The sequence below is a fragment of the Bombina bombina genome, chromosome 9 (genome assembly GCF_027579735.1).
Source record: "Bombina bombina isolate aBomBom1 chromosome 9, aBomBom1.pri, whole genome shotgun sequence".
Classification (NCBI taxonomy): domain Eukaryota; kingdom Metazoa; phylum Chordata; class Amphibia; order Anura; family Bombinatoridae; genus Bombina; species Bombina bombina.
The window spans coordinates 108000900-108023170 of NC_069507.1; the positions used below are offsets into that span (position 1 = coordinate 108000900).

The 22271-nt window shown below is 37.7% G+C and overlaps 1 protein-coding gene across 1 annotated transcript in view; it reads right to left on the minus strand.

The window, feature by feature from the left end:
* The window catches only part of PLCE1 (phospholipase C epsilon 1), a 702162-nt gene that overhangs the window by 264323 nt on the left and 415568 nt on the right, over positions 1 to 22271 (minus strand). The window contains 1 exon segment of the mRNA XM_053692317.1: positions 15027 to 15340. Coding sequence (XP_053548292.1) covers positions 15027 to 15340 — 314 coding nt within the window.

The following is a 22271-nucleotide window of genomic DNA, read 5'->3' on the forward strand; positions in this document are numbered from 1 at the left end:
ATCATGCACCCATGTCCTATTTGGGACATTTCTGAAGCCGGGCAATGTAAATTACCCCCATCAAACCATATATTTTTGAAAAGTAGACACCCTAGGGTATTTCAAATGCTGGTATTTTAACACTTTCCATGCACTAATTCAACCACTAGTCTTTGTCAAACTTTTAGGTAGTCATTTTTTTGCATTATTTTTCACACACATTGTACTTTAGGCATATATTCTCAGTCCCTGTTATGTGTTACTGCCAAGAAAAACCTCAATATGTATTCAACAACATCTCCTGAGTACAGTGATACCCCCCCCATGTATAGGTGTGTCGGGTTCTCTGGGGGCTAAAAGGCCTTAATTTTAGGGGGCGCATTCCAGTTTTTCAACTTGGAATTTTCACATCTGTCATCATGCACCCATGTCCTATTTGGGACATTTCTGAAGCCGGCCAATGTAAATTACCCCCATCAAACCATATATTTTTGAAAAGTAGACACCCTAGGGTATTTCAAATGCTGGTATTTTAACACTTTCCATGCACTAATTCAACCACTAGTCTTTGTCAAACTTTTAGGTAGTCATTTTTTTGCATTATTTTTCACACACATTGTACTTTAGGCATATATTCTCAGTCCCTGTTATGTGTTACTGCCAAAAAAAACCTCAATATGTATTCAACAACATCTCCTGAGTACAGTGATACCACCCATATATAGGTGTGTCGGGTTCTCTGGGGGCTAAAAGGCCTTAATTTTAGGGGGCGCATTCCAGTTTTTCAACTTGGAATTTTCACATCTGTCATCATGCACCCATGTCCTATTTGGGACATTTCTGAAGCCGGCCAATGTAAATTACCCCCATCAAACCATATATTTTTGAAAAGTAGACACCCTAGGGTATTTCAAATGCTGGTATTTTAACACTTTCCATGCACTAATTCAACCACTAGTCTTTGTCAAACTTTTAGGTAGTCATTTTTTTGCATTATTTTTCACACACATTGTACTTTAGGCATATATTCTCAGTCCCTGTTATGTGTTACTGCCAAAAAAAACCTCAATATGTATTCAACAACATCTCCTGAGTACAGTGATACCACCCATGTATAGGTGTGTTGGGTTCTCTGGGGGCTAAAAGGCCTTATTTTTAGGGGGCGCATTCCAGTTTTTCAACTTGGAATTTTCACATCCCATGCACCCATGTCCTATGTAGGACATTTCTGAAGCCGGCCAATGTAATTTACCCCCATCAAACCATATATTTTTGAAAAGTAGACACCCTAGGGTATTTCAAATGCTGGTATTTTAACACTTTCCATGCACTAATTCTTTGTCAAACTATTAGGCAGTCATTTTTTGTGTGTTATTTTTCACACACATTGTACTTTAGACATGAATTCTCAGCTCCTGTTATGTGTTACTGCCAAAGAAGACCCCAATATGTGTTCACCAACATCTCCTGAGTACAGTGATACCACCTATGCATAAGTTTCTTGGCTTGTTCGGGGGGTGTAATGCCAAATGTCCAACATGCGTTTGTGATTTTTTTTTCACATTTAACATATTTTCTTTGCCTATTGTCTTTTTGGGGGTATTTTAACATACCCCAATTTATTTGTTTCCATGAATGTGCATATTTTTGAAATGTTGACACCCCAAGGTATTGTATATGGTGTGCTTTGATGCATTTGAAGTAACTGTTTTAGCTAAAAAAATTGGAGAAAGTGTATGGTGGCATTTTTTAAATTTTCATTTTTACACACACATTGCTTTTTGACTATGATTTAGGAGAGACTGTTGTAAGTTAGTGCAAAAAAAAATACTTCAGGTTGTTTTCTGCTAGGCACCCTGAGTACACCTATGCCCCCCATGCATAGGTTTGCCAGGATTTTGGGAAGGTTATGTTACAATTTTATGACTTGTGATTTTAGTTATTAAGTGAGAGTATTTCTTCTGATAGGCCTATCTTTAGTTTGGAGCCTATTGTAAACCCCACTTTTATTTATTGCCATGAATGTGCATATTTTTGAAATGTTGACACCCCAAGGTATTGTATATGGTGTGCTTTGATGGCTTTTTAGCCAAAAAAATTGGAGAAAGTGTATGGTGGCAATTTTTCAATTTTCATTTTTACACACACATTGCTTTTTGACTATGATTTAGGAGAGACTGTTGTAAGTTAGTGCAAAAAAAATACTACAGGTTGTTTTCTGCAAGGCACCTTGAGAACACCTATGTCCCCCATGCATAGGTTTGACAGGGGTTTTTGTAAAAAAAAAAAAAAAAAAGAACAGCCCCATTTTAGAAAAAAAAATATATTAGTGAAATGTAAAAATCTGGCACATTAAAAGTAAAAAAATAACAACAAAAAATTTAACAGTAAACATAACAAAAAAAAATAACAGCAAATGTATTTATTTTTTAAAAATTGACCATTGTATGGTACCGCTTGAAGCAGTCCCCAATGCAGAGTCCAGGCTGTCCAGGGCAATCAGGACAGTGATATACAGTGTCCCTTCTCTGCCCCCTCTTGGTACAGACTCTGCATTTTTTTTGTGGTCTCTGCTTTGCGGCAGTAGGGGGGATTTTAAAAATATAATGAGTAGCCCCAACTCTGCTCTCTCCCATCACCGCCCGGGGAGCAGGTGCATCATGGTACAAAATCCCCGAAATGATCTGGAGCTGAAATTGTAAAAAAGTCTGTTTCATTCCGGGGTTTGCTTTTTTGAACAACAAAAAAGCGTTGTGGGTTGCAATCTGCATTAGGTAAATTGCAACCTTTTTGTACCAGGCCCTTGTCTTCCGCATAATTAGGTAGGGCTGCAGCAGCTGATCTGCCAGATCAACCCCACCCATATGTCGGTTATAAGACTTGATGCACACTGGCTTCCTTATGATCTCAGCTCTGCCACGTACAGAGACCGCCACCGTCCTCTCTGTGTGGATGGTGGTAAGAAGGTATACATCCTTCTTGTCTCTGTACTTAAGTGCCAACAGCTCCTCTTGGCGCAGAGCTGAGGTCTCCCCCCTTCGTAGCCGGGTGCGTACAAGTTGTCCTGGGAAACCTTTGCGGTTCTTTTTAATAGTACCGCAAGCTACTGTATCAAAGCAATACAGTAGCTTGAACAAAAGGACACTTGTATAAAAATTGTCTAAGTACAAGTGATACCCTTTGTTCATTAGGGGTAATATCAGGTCCCAGACAATCTTGCCAGTGGTTCCCATATGTTCTGGGCAACCTGGAGGGTCAAGGTGGCTATCCTTTCCCTCATACACCCGGAAGGCCTGAGTATACCCAGTCTCGCTCTCACAGAGCTTATACACCTTTACCCCATACCTGGAGCGCTTGGAAGGAATATACTGCTTGAATCCCAGCCTTCCCTTATACTTCATCAGGGATTCATCAACGCATATATTCCTTCCAGGTGTATAAGCCTCTGCAAACCTGGCAGAAAAGTGGGTAATCAGGGGGCGGATTTTATACAGCCTGTCAAATTGGGGATGCTCCCTAGGGGGGCACAGGCTGTTGTCGCTGAAGTGCATGAAATGAAGAATCATTTCATATCTCTGCCTCGACATACTCTGGGAGAAAATGGGGGTAGAGCAGATGGGGCTACTGCTCCAGTAGGAGCGAACGGAGGGTTTCTTTATGATGCCCATCAGCATAGTTAATGCCCAGAATTTTTTAAATTCTGGCACATTGATGGGGGCCCATTGCTGCTTTGCCAAATATGTTTCAGGCTTTGCAGCACGGTACTGATGGGCATATAAATTAGTTTGGGCGACAATGTTCCCCAATACATCATCACCCAGAAACACCTCCAGAAACTGTTGGGGGCTAAAACCTGCCACATCTATATTTATGCCAGCATTTGCTGTGAAGGGTGGGATATCTGGCCTCTGGAGATGAGGCGTTACCCACTCTTCAGCGGCAATGGCAGCAACATGCCTCCTTCTAGCAGGGGGGCTGGCAGGGGGGCTAGCAGGGGGGCTGGCAGGGGGGCTAGCAGCCACAGATACATCACTATCAGTTGAGACTGCATCTAATGATGTATCTGAGCATATGGCAGGGTCAAAATTGGGGTCTGAGTCAGACATAGAGGCATCTGACTCTGACGCAAGGATGGCATATGCCTCCTCAGCACTATATGTTTTCTTTGACATTATTGTATCTGTCACAGAAAACCAAAATTAATTAACTAAATGGCCTTTGGTTTTTTTTTAAAAAGTACAGCTATGCTAATGCCAGTGATTTATAGCGATCACTGGCAAGCTAGGGGTTAAATACTCTTTAAATTAAATTAAATTAGCTAAATGGCTCTGAAAGGAGCCTTTGGGTTTTTAAAAAATTACAACAACAAAAATTAACCCCTAAAAAAATGCACAGACAGCAAAAAAGTACAGCTATGCTAATGCCAGTGATTTATAGCGATCACTGGCAAGCTAGGGGTTAAATACTCTTTAAATTAAATTAAATTAACTAAATGGCCTTTGGGTTTTTTTTTTTAAAAAGTACAGCTATGCTAATGCCAGTGATTTATAGCGATCACTGGCAAGCTAGGGGTTAAATACTCTTTAAATTAAATTAAATTAGCTAAATGGCTCTGAAAGGAGCCTTTGGGTTTTTAAAAAATTACAACAACAAAAATTAACCCCTAAAAAAATGCACAGACAGCAAAAAAGTACAGCTATGCTAATGCCAGTGATTTATAGCGATCACTGGCAAGCTAGGGGTTAAATACTCTTTAAATTAAATTAAATTAGCTAAATGGCTCTGAAAGGAGCCTTTGGGTTTTTAAAAAATTACAACAACAAAAATTAACCCCTAAAAAAATGCACAGACAGCAAAAAAGTACAGCTATGCTAATGCCAGTGATTTATAGCGATCACTGGCAAGCTAGGGGTTAAATACTATTTAAATTAAATTAAATTAGCTAAATGGCTCTGAAAGGAGCGTTTGGGTTTTTAAAAAATTACAACAACAAAAATGAACTCCTAAAAAATGCACAGACAGCAAAAAAGTACAGCTATGCTAATGCCAGTGATGTATAGCGATCACTGGCAAGCTAGGGGTTAAATAGTCTTTAAATTAAATTAAATTAGCTAAATGGCTCTGAAAGGAGCCTTTGGGTTTTTAAAAAAAAATACAACAACAAAAATTAACCCCTAAAAAAATGCACAGACAGCAAAAAAAAGTGCAGCTGTGCTACTGCCAGTGATTTATAGTGATCACTGGCAAGCTAGGGGTTAATGGCTCTGAAAAGAGCCTTTGGATTTTAAATTTTTTAACAAATAAAAGAAATAAATCTCTCTCTGCTAAAATACAGGTCTCTCTCTCTCTCCAACAAAATAGCAAGTGAGGAGAGGGAGGGAGATCCACACTGATCAGAGTCAATATTTACAAATATTGACCTGATCAGACAAATGGGAGATTTTATTATTATTATTTTTTTTTCTAAGAAGGCTCAGATTGGGTGACCCTAGCTTGCCCCTATGGTGAGACAGGCTAGGGACACCCCCAGAGGCCCCATGATGCACTGGGCATCGCCATTTTGGAAGCCTCATGGGGGAGGGGGGGGCTATATGTGGGGGCTTTTTTATTTTATATTTTAATTTTTTTTTGCCCATTTTTTATTTTATTAATACACTAAGTGCCTCGACCCACCGAGGCACTTAGCACACTAGCAGAGCATCGGAAGCGTGTCCGATCGCTTCCGATGCTCTGCTGCACTGCCGGGCTCCACGTGGAGCAAAACCGGAAGTGATCACTCAAGGGGGAGTGATCGCTCCGGTCCCGGCACTCCGTAACAGCACTGCAGGGATGCCTAGACATAGAGGCATCCCTGCAGTACTGTAATAGTGCCTGGAAGCGATCTTGATCGCTTCCAGCACTCACTTTAGCCGAGGACGTGCAGGGTATGTCGTCAGGCGTTAACTGCCTTTTTTTTTCAGACGTACCCTGCACGTCCTCGGTCACTAAGGGGTTAAGAGAATGAAGCAAAATTGATAATAGAAGTAAATTAAAAAGCTGTTTAAAATTATATGCTCTATCTGAACCATGAAAGAAAAATTTGGAGTCTCATGACCCCTTTAACTGTAATGCAACATACAATGATTTTAAAAAGTTGAAGCAAAATACATGCAACCATAGATTTCCTAACATTCAGCCTCAAAATATTTCTTACAAAAATAAATTTCAGCACTTTTTTTGAGCTTTAAAACCATTACTTCGGTAAATGTATTTATTATATCAATATATTTAATTGTTTGCTTTTGAGCTTTAAAACCATAAGATTGGTAATTGCATTTATTTTCTAAAATAAAGATCACATACTGAAGAAAAAATGTCGGCTAGATTACCAGTCTTGCGTTAGCCAGTTTTTTGCGTTAACCCCTAATCTGCCGAACCGGACATCGACGCCACTATAATAAATATATTAACCCCTAAACCGACGCACTCCCGTCTTGCAAACATTAGTTAAATTTTATTAACCCCTAATGTGCCGTCCTAACATCGCCGCCACCTACGTACATTTATTAACCCCTAATCTGCCGCCCCCAACGTCGCTGCCACTATATTAAAGTTCTTAATCCCTAAACCTAAATCTAACCCTAACCCCCCCTAATTTAAATATAATTTAAATAAATCTAAATAAAATTACTACAATTAACTAAATTATTCCTATTTAAAACTACTTACCTATAAAATAAACCCTAAGATAGCTACAATATAACTAATAGTTACATTGTAGCTATTTTAGGATTTATTTTTATTTTACAGGCAACTTTGTATTTATTTTAACTAGGTAGAATAGTTATTAACTATTTAATAGCTACCTAGTTAAAATAAAGACAAATTTACCTGTAAAATAAAACCTAACCTAAGTTACAATAACACCTAACACTACACTACAATAAAATTAATTCCCTAAATTAACTACAATTAAATAAAATTATCTAAAGTACGAAGAAAAAAAACACTAAATTACAGAAAATAATAAAATAATTACAAGTTTTTTAAACTAATTACACCTAATCTAATCCCCCTAATAAAATAAAAAAAGTCCCCCAAAATAATAAAAAGCCCTACCCTATACTAAATTACAAATAGCCCTTAAAAGGGCCTTTTGGGGGGCATTGCCCCAAAGTAATCAGCTCTTTTACCTGTAAAAAAAAGTACAATACCCCCCCAACATTAAAACCCACCACCCACACAACCAACCCTACTCTAAAACCCACCCAATCCCCCCTGATAGAATTCTATCAGCCAATCGGAATTGAAGGGACGCCATCTTGGATGACGTCACTTAAAGGAACCTTCATTCGTCGGGTAGTCGTCGGCGAGGAAGGATGCTCTGCGTCGGATGTCTTGAAGATGGACCCGCTCCGCACCGGATGGATGAAGATAGAAGATGCCGTCTGGATGAAGACTCCTGCCCGCCTGGAGGACCTCTTCTTCCCGGCTTGGATGAAGACTTCTGCCCGTCTGGAGGACCACTTTGCCCGGCTTCGTTGAGGACTTCGGCCTGGTTGGGTGAAGACTTCAAGGAAGACTTCAAGGTAGGGTGATCTTCAAGGGGTTAGTGTTAAGTTTTATTAAGGGGGTTTGGGTGGGTTATAGAGTAGGGTTGGGTGTGTGGGTGGTGGGTTTTAATGTGGGGGGTATTGTACTTTTTTTTTTTACAGGTAAAAGAGCTGATTACTTTGGGGCAATGCCCCGCAAAAGGCCCTTTTAAGGGCTATTTGTAATTTAGTATAGGGTAGGGCTTTTTATTATTTTGGGGGGCTTTTTATTTTATTAGGGGGATTAGATTAGGTGTAATTAATTTAAAAAACTTGTAATTATTTTATTATTTTCTGTAATTTAGTGGGGGTTTCGTACTTTAGATAATTTTATTTAATTGTAGTTAATTTAGGGAATTAATTTAATTGTAGTGTAGTGTTAGGTGTTATTGTAACTTAGGTTAGGTTTTATTTTACAGGTAAATTTGTCTTTATTTTAACTAGATAGCTATTAAATCATTAATAACTATTTAATAACTATTCTACCTAGTTAAAATAAATACAAAGTTGACTGTAAAATAAAAATAAATCCTAAGCTAGCTACAATGTTATATATATATATATATATATATATATAATTATGTTATGTTATATATATATAATTAGTTATATTGTAGCTATCTTAGGGTTTATTTTATAGGCAAGTATTCAGTTTTAAATAGGAATAATTTAGTTAATTGTAGTAATTTTATTTAGATTTTTTTAAATTATATTTAAATTAGGGGGTGTTAGGGTTAGACAGGTTTAGGGGTTAAGAGCTTTATTATAGTGGCAGCGACGTTGGGGGCGGCAGATTAGGGGTTAATAAGTGTAGGTAGGTGGCAGCGACATTGGGGGCAGCAGATTAGGGGTTAATAAATAAAATGTAGGGTTCGGCGATGTTGGGGGCAGCAGATTAGGGGTTCATAAGTGTAATGTAGGTGGCGGCGGTGTCCGGAGCGGCAGATTAGGGGTTACTAATATAATGTAGGTGTCGGCGATGTCGGGGGCAGCAGATTAGGGGTTAATAAGTGTAAGATTAGGGGTGTTTAGACTCGGGGTTCATGTTAGGGTGTTAGGTGTAGACATAAATGTTATTTCCCCATAGGAATCAATGGGGCTGCATTAGGAGCTTTACGCTGCTTTTTTGCAGGTGTTAGGTTTTTTTACAGCCGGCTCTCCCCATTGATTCCTATGGGGAAATCGTGCACAAGCACGTTTATCCAGCTCACTGCTACCGTAAGCAGCTCTGGTATTGAGGTGAGATGTGGAGCTAAATTTTGCTCTCCGCTCACTTTTCTGCGGCTAACGCCGGGTTTGTAAAAACCTGTAATACCAGCGCTGTCTGTAGGTGAGCTGTGAGAATAAACTGCTCGTTAGCACCGCACCCCTGTTAACGCAAAACTCGTAATCTAGGAGTTTATTAATAATTGCACACCATGAGGCCGATTTAACAAGTTCCGTATCGGCCCCAATGCCTCTGATTCCACGCAAGCCTTCAGGCTCGCCGGAAACAGGAATTAAGAAGCAGCGGTCTTAAGAGGCTGAGGCTGCATACAACAATATGATTGGGTCAATTGACACCCCTGCAAATCTGCAGGGGGCAGCATTGCACAAGCCGTTCACCAGAACTGCTTGTGCAATGATAAATACAGACAGCGTATGCTGTCTGCATTTATCAATGTGCAGCGGACATGATCGCTACAGCGGATCATGTCGGTCCACACAATGGTAAATCTACCCCTATTTTTAAAATCTTCAATTTAAATTATTTCTATTAATATGATCCTTGTTGGTATTTCTCAAAAGTATTATTAACGAATATGGTCTTAAAACAATTTATGCCCAGGTCAAAGAAAAAAGAGAAATATCTCTACCACAGATTACATATCTGCCTTCTGTCATTCTAAACTTTATTCTGGCTTCCTCCGTGTATATAAACTTAGATATTTTTTCTTAGTATAGCCAGGAAGAAATCATCAGGCACTCATACTATGAAGCCAACAAAAACATAACTTTCTGCTTAAGAATTCTCTTCAGCTTTTATAAACAAGAACATTTAGAAATACAGTTCAGTCTAAGAGGATGTTCCGATAGTTATGCCACAACTCTAGTTATGTAAAACTAGCAAACATTAAAATGTAAAGATTTTATTCTGTGCTTAAAGGGACAGTATACACCAATTTTCATATAACTGCATGTAATAGACACTATTATAAAGAATAATATGCACAGAAACTGATATAAAAATCCAGTATAAAACCGTTTAAAAACGTAGAAGCTCCCAGTTTAGCTCTGTTGAAAAGGTTAGCTGGAACACCCACTGAAAGTGGTTCTATAGCAAAAAAGCAGACTCTTCCCCCTCCCCCGCATATGAAAAGACTCTTTGCACAAACAGGAGCAAGCTGGAGTAGGCATACATCAGTATACTTCTAAAGCTTTGGGGCTTGGTTAGGAGTCTGAAAATCAGAGCAATGTTATTTAAAAATAAGCAAAACTATACATTTAAAAAACAAAAACAAAAAAAAACCCTGTATAGGCTATATAAATGGATTATCTACAAAACATTTATGCAAAGAAAAATCTAGTGTATAATGTCCTTTTCCCAGAGGCAGAACCTTTTTTCACTTTCTGCGATGAGATTTTTTTAGTGAAAGTTTTTCTGCAGGTCATTTTAAGTAAAATTCAATTTTAAGTTAGGAAGTTACACTAAAGCACCAGTTCAATTGCAATGTGTTGGTTAACTAAAGAATAAAACCATTTTAACGTTTTATAATATAGTGCAGTAGATGAAAATTGCATTGCAAATTAGCTGCAGACAAAAAAAAAAATGAAACTGTAAAATGTCTCTTGATTAAAATGTTTTCCTTTTCTCTTGGTATAACATAGAAATGTACCGTAGTAAGAAAAAAGGTGCAATGCTCATAAGAACGTCTTACATTCAGAACAAACAGCTTTGCAGACTGGGAAAGGCTAGGGGAGGGTTTGAAAAAAGAGCCAGTAAATAATCAATACACTGCTGCTTTTTAGCGCTACTGCATATATGACTGTTAACTTCAAACAGCACTATGTAAGGAAATCTTACACAGTGCAACCAGAGCACAACTCTGTTTGAAGAGAACTGTCTAATATGGAGCAGAGATGTGAAGTTAAAGCAGTGACAGTACTTGCATGGGTTCTGATCTTTCTGCAGACATGCTGCATTTTCTGCAATGTCATCTCAGATCACTGTATGTTCTGCCTTGCGGGTCCTTTTAATATACTATATACATGAGTAGATTAGAAACTCAGATAAATAAAAACACAGTATGTTACATTTCGTAATGGTTCCGGAGAAACAGCACCGTTTTATAAACCTACTAGCAAATAAGTCTGTAGTTTATAAAACATATAAATATGTGTATAGTTTATATATCAGGTGAAAGGGACACCAAAGTCAAAATTAAAATGTCATCATTTAGACAGAGGGGCCAATTTATCATCGGTCTGTCCGACATGATCCGTTCAGCGGATCATATCCAACAGCATATGCTATCAGCATTTATCATTGCACAAGCAGTTCTGGTGATCGGCCGCTAGCATGGTGTGTCAATCAAGTCGATCATATCCGATCGGGCTAACTGCTGTCTGCCGCCTCAGAGGTGGCGGACGAGTTAAGGAGCAGCGGTCTAAACTCCTGTTGATAAATCGGCCCTTCATGTCTGAACTTCAAATGAGTAGAAGATTTTTTTTCTGTCAAATTTCAAAGTTATGTCTATTTCTACTCCTCCTGTATCATGTGACAGCCATCAGCCAATCACAAATGCATATACGAATATTCTGTGAATTCTTGCACATGCTCAGTAGGAGCTGGTGACTCAAAAAGTGTAAATATAAAAAGTCTGTGCACATTTTGTTAATAGAAGTAAAATGGAAAGTTGTTTAAAATTGCTGCTCTGTCTGAATCATGAAAGTTTAATTTTGACTTGAGTGTTTCTTTAATGTCCCTTTAACAGGCCGCTAGCAGGGGGTGTCAATCAGCCCAATCATATAGGATCAGGCAGATTGATGTCCGCAGCCTCAGAGCAGGCAGACCAGTTATGGAGCAGCGGTCTTAAGACCGCTGCTTCATAACTGCTGTTTCCGGCGAGCCTAATGGCTCGCACGGAAACAAGGGCATCAAATGTTCTTCAAACGTTTGGTATTCTTTGTTGAAGAGTAAACTTGGCTAGGCTCATAGGAGCTCTGGGGTATGTATGTGTCTTTATTAGTAAAAGATAGCACTGAAACATAGCTTTACACTGATAAAAATGTTTAAAAACACTGTTCCAGAGCAACAATGCACTGTGGGGAGCTAGCTGAACAAATCTGGCGAGCCAATGACAAAATACAAACATGTGTAGCCACCAATCAACAGCTAGCTCCCAGTAGTGCATTGCTGCCTGCTCCTGAGAATATGCACATATTCTTCTTAATAAAGGTACCCAAGAGAACAAAGTAGAAGTGAATTTAAAAATTGCATGTTACATCTGACTCATGAAATTTACATTTTCCTATCCCTTTAAGCAGTCAGTATGGCTAAATTATACTACTAGAATTTTATGGGCTTGTTTTGGGGTACATTGGAGTGGGCGAAGTTATGCAAATCATACCTGGGCGTGGCTGTGCTGCAAATAAATATTTTCAAATGCTGGCACCTATGGAATGTACTTTAAAATGTCATGCTCTGTCTTTAATTTTGAATCTAGTGTTATTTAAAGGGACAGTTTACTCAAAAAAATTCTCCCCTTTAATTTGTTCCCAATGATCCACTTTACCTGCTGGAGTGTATTAAATTGTTTACAAGTAGCTCCTTTACCCTTATATTGGCATTTGAAATGGTTGATTTAGCATGTGGTATCCCCCCCTATTCTGAAAGTTTGTGGCCGCGCGTACCAGCTATAGATAAGCTTTGTAAACACAGCCAGCAGAAGAAATTGCACTCCCAGTCGGATATAGCAGAGATAAGGTAATACAATGTTGATTTTCCATTGTTCTCTCAAAGTACTGGTGATTGTTTTAAGGACAGATATAAGATAAAGAAGCAGGTATATGTGCACAATGTGATACAGTAATGAGATCTGATTATACCTACAAGCTCAACCCATTTTATTAGGTTGTGGCTTCAAAACACAAAATCAGAGCTTTAATATACATAAATAAGCCTTAAAAAGCTAATTTTCATACATTTTTTACTCTGCAGTTGGTAAAAAAAGCAATTGTAAACACATTAAGGGAAAAACTATTTTACAGTATACTGTCCCTTTAAGTAAAATGTATTAAATAAAGTTGTCATATATAAATAGTAGTTCAAATATGAAGATTTAAGTTTTAATTTAACCTTTTTCCGACATTAGGACATTCCATGCTGTCCTAACTCCGCTGGGCTTTAGCGCCGTTAGGACGGCATGGAACGTCTTAGCCGTTTGGCTTTACTGAAGCCAACCAAGCTTACAAATTGGGATCACGGCATGGAGGGCGTGCCTAGCATTATAGGGATGCCCCCCTGACCCCATCATTGAAACCTTGCAATCGTGCAATTTGTTTACATCGGAAAGTTTTTCCGATGCAAACAATTTAGACCCGACACGAAAAGGGTTAACAATGATCTAACAATCAAAGAGATTATGTATACAACAATGATAGCTGTTATCAATAAGTATAAGATAATAAGCTTTTATTAACCCGTTTATTAATCCATAGTGATAACCATGATAGAAGTAATTGTAACTGATTTATCTCACATCACTCCACTCAATGCTTCAATCAAATTCATAGAGAATATTAAAGGGATATTAATCTCAAAATATTTCCTAAAAAAAATGATGCATAGTGAGAATTTTTTGTAATATACTTATTCTGTCTGCTTGTACTGTAATTTAAACGGACAGTAAGAAAGAAAATTTAGGATTCAGACGGAACATGCAATTTTAAACAAATTTCCAATTTATTTTTATCAAATTTGATTTGTTTCCTTAAAATCCTTTGTTGAAGAGCAGGGTCAAGAGAAGCAATACACTACTGGAAGCTAGATGAACACATCTGGTGAGCCAATCACAAGAGGCATGTAGGTGCAACCACCAATCAGCAGCTAGCACACAGTAGTGCATTGCTGCTCCTAAGACAGCCGTGAACTAGCAGGGGGCACCACTGCAAAGCAGCAGCTTGTGCAATGGTAAGTGCGGGCATCGTATTGCTGCTCGATGCCGGGCAGACAGGTTCGCAGGAGCGAACCTTGTCTCTCTAGACTTTTCTAACTCTCGAACTATAGCTCAACTCCACAGAGGGAAAGTTTCACCAATCCATCTCGTATCTCTGCACAGACTTCAGTTGGATCTTCTACACCATCTCATCTAGACCCCACAGTTGGAGAATTGCAACTGCCCGTCTTGCACCAACTTTTGTTGTATTAAGCCAGGCTCTCCGACTAAGCCCTTAAATGTCAGGTTTAGTCCTCTCACTGATTTCCAGTTAACACTTTTACACATTTCTGCAAATCAATTAAAAATGAAATGAATGAAAGAAGGAGAGGCATCTTAGAGACCTTGCAAACACGAACGTGGGGGCTGATCATGGGTGTTCTGGGCATTTTTCGCCCACATCACCTTCAGTTATTTGAAATTCACAAAGACTGTATTGTTCATGTGAAGTATCGTGCCTCATAGTCTTGTCGCCTATGTATAAATATGAGTGAAATACTTTATTTTAATATGTTTTAATGTACTTTTTTTCTAGCCCTAACACTTTCCTTCAGGCCTCAAGTCACGCTAACTTTTCAGAATTATTAAGTGTTACACATGACTCACCCCTTGTAACATGAGCAATGTTAGCGCAGTTGCGCTATCCATTGAAAGCAAACGGCCGCGCTATCATTATCTAGTTGAACTATTTTACCATTCACTTTTAATACAAGATTGTGCGTTATTCTTACCTCAGGGCAGTTATATGGATAGCACAACCTGCACTATCAATAGCGCTCCACTTGTAATCTAGGCCTTTATTGGTAAGAATTTCTATTTCAAAGAATTCCCCCCCCCCCCCCCACTAATAATTAAAGCAACACTCAAGTCAAAACAAAATGTTATGATTCATTTAGAGTATGGAGTTTTAAGACACTTTCCAATTTACTTCCATTGTCAAATTTTGCAGTCTTTTTATATACACACTTTCTAGGTAACAAGATCCAACTGAGCATGTGCACAAACTGACAGGGTATATGTATACTAGTCTCTGATTGGTTGATGTCTGTCACCTGATACAGGGGGCCGGAAAATGGGAGAAAAAGTAAAAAAAATCTACTGCTTATTTGAAATTCAGTGCTATTGCATTGTCTTTTTATTATGTACTTGAGTGGTCCTTTAATTGTTTGGAGAGGGGGCTGGGTGGAGTTTAGTTGTTTTTTTTTAAATGTCATAAGAATATATAGTAAGTACTTCCTGGAAAAACATATTTCATGGGGAAAAAAAAAAAAAAACGTACCTCATTAAATCTTGCCACAAGTTCTTCCACAGTATTGTGTTCCTCACTCTTCAATTTTAACAGAGAGGCAGATAAGGAGGTTTTAATGTCTCTAAGATTAGAGTCACATTCTGAATTACCCAGGTCTTTGGTCAAAAAGAAGAGGTAGTCTATGGGTAAAACTCTTCTATAAATCTCCTGCTCTTGAGTAGTAAGAATGCTTGCAATCTCTTCTGGGAATTGAATAAGGTACTGTAGGTCAACCAACTCTTTACTTAGCCCTGCTGCATTCGGTGGTAAGTTATTTGATGCCATAGTTGAACCCAGCGGGCGTTCTGAAAAAGAAAAAATGAAAATATTTACAATACACAGGCGTGAAATAGTTTGTTACAAACTTCATATTTCATCTTAGTCAACAAGCTTTCAATATTTTGTCTTAAAGTGACATTAAACACTAAATTCATTTCATAAGCTTAGCATTAAAGGGACATGAAACCCAACTTTTTTCTATCATGCTTCAGGTAGAGAATGTAATTTTAAAGAAGTTTCGAATTTACTCCTATTATCAAATTTGCTTCGTTCTCTTGTTATTCTTTGTTAAAAAAGGATATCCAGATGGGTAGTGTGCACATGTCTGCAGCACTACATGACAGGAAATAGTGCTGCCATCTAGTGTTCTTGCTAATGCGTAACATTGCTGCAAAACTGCTGCCGTATAGTGCCACAGACACATGCACACTCCTGAACTTATGTCCCCTTTTCAACAAAGGATAACAAGGAAACAAAGACAAGTTGATAATAGAAGTGAATTGGAAAGTTGTTTAAAATTGTATGCTTTATCTCCTGGTTTCTCAACAGCCGGGCCGTGGCCCAGTACCGGGCTGTGATAGCCCAGCTGGTGGGCCCCAACCTGTCATGCCCCCACTGCACACTCTTACCCCACTGCACACCAGGGGCAGACTGAGACCCAACTGGAAAACTGTCTCACACTGACCCAAATGTATTCAAATTTATGCAAATGAACATGGTAGCCTCCCTGCCCTACCCCCAACATTAAGGGCCAGAGAAAGGGTCCCAAACCTCCAGGGCCAGACCCCACACTCCATGGCCCTCACAGCGACAGACCTCCGGCAGGACCCTCCCACACTCCAGGGCCCCCACTAAACCCACACTTAACTGCTTAGTTATTGATAAGGCAACTGAAAACTCCAGCTTAAGGAACGCACCAGGAACTGTGGAGATGCCATTTTTCGTCCCCCCTACTTGCTGGTCCCTCGCCCAAGGTCCTATTTGCCTGGATGATCAGCCCGCCCTTGCAGCTTGCTATATATATATACTACCGGGCCCTGGACATGTCCAGCTAAAATTTACCAATTTACCAGGCCTTGAGGTAACTTTGGTTGAGAACCACTGCTCTATCTGAATCATGAAAGAAAATTTTAACCTTTAAGGTTATTCTCCCTCTAGTTATGCCAAGTTAAATCCTTGATTTCACCGGATACCACATGTGTAGCATCTCTCCTTCAGTGTAATACTTCATTATAATATGTTTAACATGTGTTTTGTGATCATTTCATTCTAGCCCTAACATTTTACTTCGGGTTTCCAGTTGCACTCACAACTTGTAATATGAGCAATGTTTGCATTATTCATTGAAAGTAAAGGGTGCGCTAAAGAGATGTTGGCCGAGCGAAACATTCTCTGGTAATTCTTTTTTATCATGGACTTGTAATACCAGATTGTGCGTTTTCATGAGTTTATATTGCTAGAGCTCCACTTGTAATCATTATTGCGCAACCACTTGTAAGATTATTGCGCATCATGACCCGTTGTTGGTACAGCGGTAGGCTGCAAGTGCAAACAAGCTCTGAGAGCTGCCTGTAATATCACACTGAGGTGTGTGTATTGAAAACCTTTAAAAGATAAAATATGTTCAACGTTCACCTTAGGGACAGTATACTATAAAATTGTTTTTCAAATTACTTTTTTTTACCAACCGCAGAGAATAAAATGAATGAGAATTAGCTTTTTAAGGTTTATTTGTGTATATGAAATAGCTGATTTTGTGTATTGAAGATACAACCTAATAAAATGGGTTGAGCTTGTAGGTATAATTTTATCTTATTATTTTATCATATTGTGTACATATACATGCTTCTTTATCTTAAATCTGTCCGTAAACCAAAGACCAATACTTGGAGAGAACAATTGAAAATAAACATTTTATTACCTTAACTCTTCTATACCCCACTAGGAGTGTCATTGTTTTCTGCTGGCTGTGTTTACACAGCTTATCTATGGCTTGTACCAGAAACCAGAATAGGTGGGGATTCAACAGGCTAAATCAACTATTTCAAATGCCAATATAAAGTAAATAAAATACTTGTAAACAATTTAATACACTCTAGCAGGTAAAGTGGATCATTGGGAACAAATTAAATGGGACAATTTTTTTGAGTAAACTGTCCCTTTAACTCCATTGGCCTATTAGTGACACTCATTAAGCAGTCACTGTGTAGGTTCTGAATCCGGCAGAAGACACTACAACCTCTACAAGGGCAATGGAAAAATACAGTTTTCAGAGGTAAATTAAAAAGTGAGCAAAATAACAAAACATGTTTACCTTTGTAATGTTTGTTGAATTCCCCTAACTATTTTGTATTCCATGAGAGTTCAATATAAAACAAATAATATTCCCCCAAAAAATATAGAACTATAAGGGTTAATTAATTTCTCTATGGAGTGTTGCTCATTAACAAGGCCTTGGATGTTAATTAAGCAAAACAGGAGATTTTATAAATATAAAATTGAAATCCATATAAGCCACAGATTACCAGAAAAGCTGCTTTTGCGTCGCTATGGTATGAAATCAACAATTGTCATAACAACCCACCCAAAGGGCTTATATTAATTTCCTGCACTGTTCCAACTGAACTAAGGCTTTTTATTTTACCATTTGATAAACAAAATACAGACCTTCTCATAAACAAAATTACCAAATGATGTGATTTAATTTCATTAATAACTACTGGTATAAAACACAAAAGTGCATGTTTGTGTATAATTTACACCTAAACCCCACGTTAACATAGGAAAATAAAACAAATTACAGTTTATTTTGAGGCATCATAACATTTATTAAACACACAATTTACAAATTTACAGATCTAATATATCCTCTGTATATATAAATGACAAAAGATGAGACTGGTTGATGTCTAATGTTGATACAAATAAACTAGAATGCTATTACCCTTGCCAGCTATCTAACCCTTCTATCGTGCCAGAAGTGTGGTACGCAGCTGCAATTAGCAGCCTTCTAATAACCAAAAAGCAATGGCAAAGCCATGCAGAACAAAGGGGATCACACAGAAGCTTTTGCAACCATTTGTCTTATGACTGCAGTAGTTGTGTTTAAACAATTTCAGTTAGAAACCCAAAGTTTGTGAAAAAGTTTTTTTATATGATCGTATTTGGCACAAAATGGTGGCATAAAATATACCAAAATGGGCCTAGATCAGTACCTTGGGTTTTCTACTAAAAAAATATATAGTTTGGATAGCTAAATAAAAAACAAAAAAACAAGGTGTGTATTTCAGTTTAAATGATAGCAAAAATGCTAACAAATCTCTGGTATTAATGGCGAGTTTTTCTCTGAAATTCCCGGTAGCGAAGGTGTTAAATTTGGCGATTCCATTAAACACAGGATTCATTTGTGAAAAAGGGAAATAGAGCATGAGGATCGATGCTGTAGCATAATATAGAAGACATTTGATTTGTGGAGGTTACCATCTTAAAGTGCCTTCTTTAAAGGGACATAAAACCCAAAAATTTTATTTCATGATTCAGATAGAACATTCAATTTTAAACAACATCTATAATAAAATAAAGTTCATTTTCTTGTTATCCTTTGTTAAAAAGCAGGAAGGTAAATTCAGGAGTGTTCACGTGTCTGTGGCACTATATGGCAGCAGTTTTGCAACAATGTTATGCATTAGCAAGAGCACTAGATGGCATCACTATTTCCTGTCATTTAGTGCTCCAGGCACGTGCACGCTACCCATCTAGATATCTCTTAAACAAAGAATATTATGAAAATTATGTAAATTCGATAATAGAAGTAAAATAGAAACTTTTTTTGTACTAGATTAGGTGATTGACAGCTCACGTTTGCACCATTTTGGGACATTGTTGCACATGCAGCCGCTTGTGCAATAATAAATTGTGAATCTGTCCATCTACATAATAGTAAATGGGCCTTAAAATGTTTAGCTATGTATAATGAAAAAAAAAATTGCAATATACTTTCGTTATTTATTTTGCCCCCTATTTGTGTCATTTATTCTCATATCTCTAAATGCACCCTGCTGACTTCTCAACCCTGCTACATATAAGTCCCTTATTGGCTTTGGCAGCTAACTGCAAAGCAATGTTCTTTACAATAACATTATGACAGTGGAGAGCCTTCTTAGTTGTGGACTGAAGCTTGGATTGGCTTTTAAAAAAACACTTGCAGCAGATGAGATGTTTATTTGTTTAAAAAATAATTAGACTTGGCTGATGAGTTACTCTATATAGCAACAGAACGTTGTCACCCACATTTATTGCTGAACTGAAGAGTTATACACCTTTAAAAAATGGGATTTTAGTGGAGTCTCCCTCAGATTTACGGCTCCATTTATTAAGCAGCGGATTCTACTTCGGAGGTTAATCGTTTCAGGCTCACCTGAAATGGAAGAAGCAGCGATCGTATAACCGATACTCCTTAACCTATCCAGCACCTTTGAGATGGCGGATTGAAATCATCCCGATCCAATCGGGATCATTGACAGCCCCTGCTAGCAGGCCGTTTGGCCACCATGAGCAAGAGGCGGCATTGCACAAGCCTTTCACTAGAAAAGCTTGTGCAAAGATAAATACGGACAGCGTATGCTGTCGGCATTTAGCGATGTCGAGCGGACATGATTTGCTATAGCGACATTTAATCAATCTACCCCTTATTGTGCAGCTGTAATGATCTACTTATTATGGTATTTCATACTACAGTCTGATCTACGTTTGGGTAAATCATTCATGTTTTCTATATAATAGATATACCTACATATATTATAATGTGTTTATTTTTATTTTTTTAAATGTGTCCCAATGCTTCACTAGCTGACAAGAACACAAAGCCACAGCAAATAAGTATTTCTTCCTCCATAAATCTAATAAACTATTACACTTAAAGGGACAGTTCATCCCAAAATTGTCTCCCCTTTAAATTATTTCCAATGATCCTCTTTACCTGCTAGAGTGTATTAAACTGGTTACAAGTAGCTCCTTTACTCCTATTTCAGCATTTGAAATAGCTGATTCAGCCTGTGGTATCGCCACCTATACTGAAAGTTTTGATACTGGAGTATATGCTACTAACAAGCCTAAGTAAACACAGCCAGAAGAAGAAGTCACACTCTCAGTTGCCTGCAGGATAGTTATGTAATAAAATGATAATTTTCCACTGTTCTCTCTAAGTATTGCGCTTTGGTGTTCCAGCCAAATAAAAGATAAGGAAGCAAGTATGTGTACACAAAGTGATAACAAAATGAGATATGATATCACCTTTAAGTTCAACCCATTGTAATAGGCTGTGGTTTCAAAGCACAAAATCAGCTACTTCATATACACAAATAAGCATGAAAATGCAATTTGTCAAATATTTTATACTCTGCGGTTGGTATAACAAGTCATTTAAAATACATTAATGGAAAAACTATTTTACAGTGTACTGTCCCTTTAACACAAAGTTATAATGGTAATGGAATTATTCATTGAACATATCTTACCAGTATATTGTATTTCTTGCTTTAAGCATTGTCACAGCATATTTTCTTATTTATTGCCTGGTGGTCTAAAATCAACATGGAGGTCTAACTTGGGGCAATGTATACTAGCAGCATACGTTATTGAAAAGATGTCATTTATTCAGTAAATTTAGCATATAATGCCTTTATTCTACCCTGCTATATGAAACACACGCAGCTGCCCTTGGCTGGAAACAAATGCTGAGAATGTTTACATCTTACTGTTAGATCCAAAACGTTCACGCTTAAAAGGAATTGGGCACTGTGTAGGCAATAAGGATTGCGTAATGTGACCTACAACATAACACATAAAAAAAAATCCAGCAGAGTTAAGCCGGAAGAGTGATATAAACTATGAAGGAAAATTTCTAAAGAATTAAAATAAGAATACTTAATTGAATAACAACACATTAACGGATACTTGCAAAGCTCACAGCCGGGCAATTCGGAAATCACTGTGCAAGATCTTCACTGTGTGCAGTATTCCATTTCTTAGATATGGAATTCCAAAAAAGGCATCCAAGAGTGGCCTCCCAGAGAAACCTGTGTTACTGCCAATACCACCGTGCTTTTTACTAAGCTTCTTGTCCATTCATTTATTTAACTGACACATTATACAATGCATTTTCTTTATAATTACCACGAAGCAAAAATAACTAAGCCATTCATAAAAGTAATACATTTATTTATGTACAAATATGTTTTTCAAGGGGTTATTTGGTGCAAGCGTACCCCTTATAACGTATAACTGTATTAAAATGCTACAGTGTTTAGGTAGATTTTTAAACTTAAAAAGTATATGAAACCCAACATTTTTATTTCATGATTCAGATAAGAGAATGTGTTTTTTTTAAACTTTTTATTTCATTTCTATAATCAATATTTCTTTGTTCTCTCGTATCTTTTGTTGAAAAGCAAGGACTATTTCCTGCCATGTTGTGCTCCAGATGCCTACCTAGGTATTATTTATTATTATTTATTTATAAAGCGCCAACAGATTCCGCAGCGCTGTCCATGGGTACAAAGATAAAAGTACAACAGTGATACAATACAATATAAGACACTGGACAAAATTAAACAAACTACAGGGGGAATTGAGTGCCCTGTTCCTGTGGGAACTTTCAATCTAGATGGTATCTCTTCAACACAGAATATCATGGGAACAAAGCAAATTTGATACTAGAAGAAAATTGGCAACTTTTATAAAATGGTACGATTTGTCTAAACCACATAAGAACATGTTTGGGTTTCATATCCCTTTGAACACAGTACCTTGCAGTCAGTCCTGAAAAACTGGAAGAGATATATGAAGAGCGGACCGAAGCAGTGTAAAAAATTTAAAAATAGTGCACATTAAACAGATTTGCATGCCCAAAACATTTAGGTCTAGAGTAGAGCACACAAATATTACTGTTATTGCAAA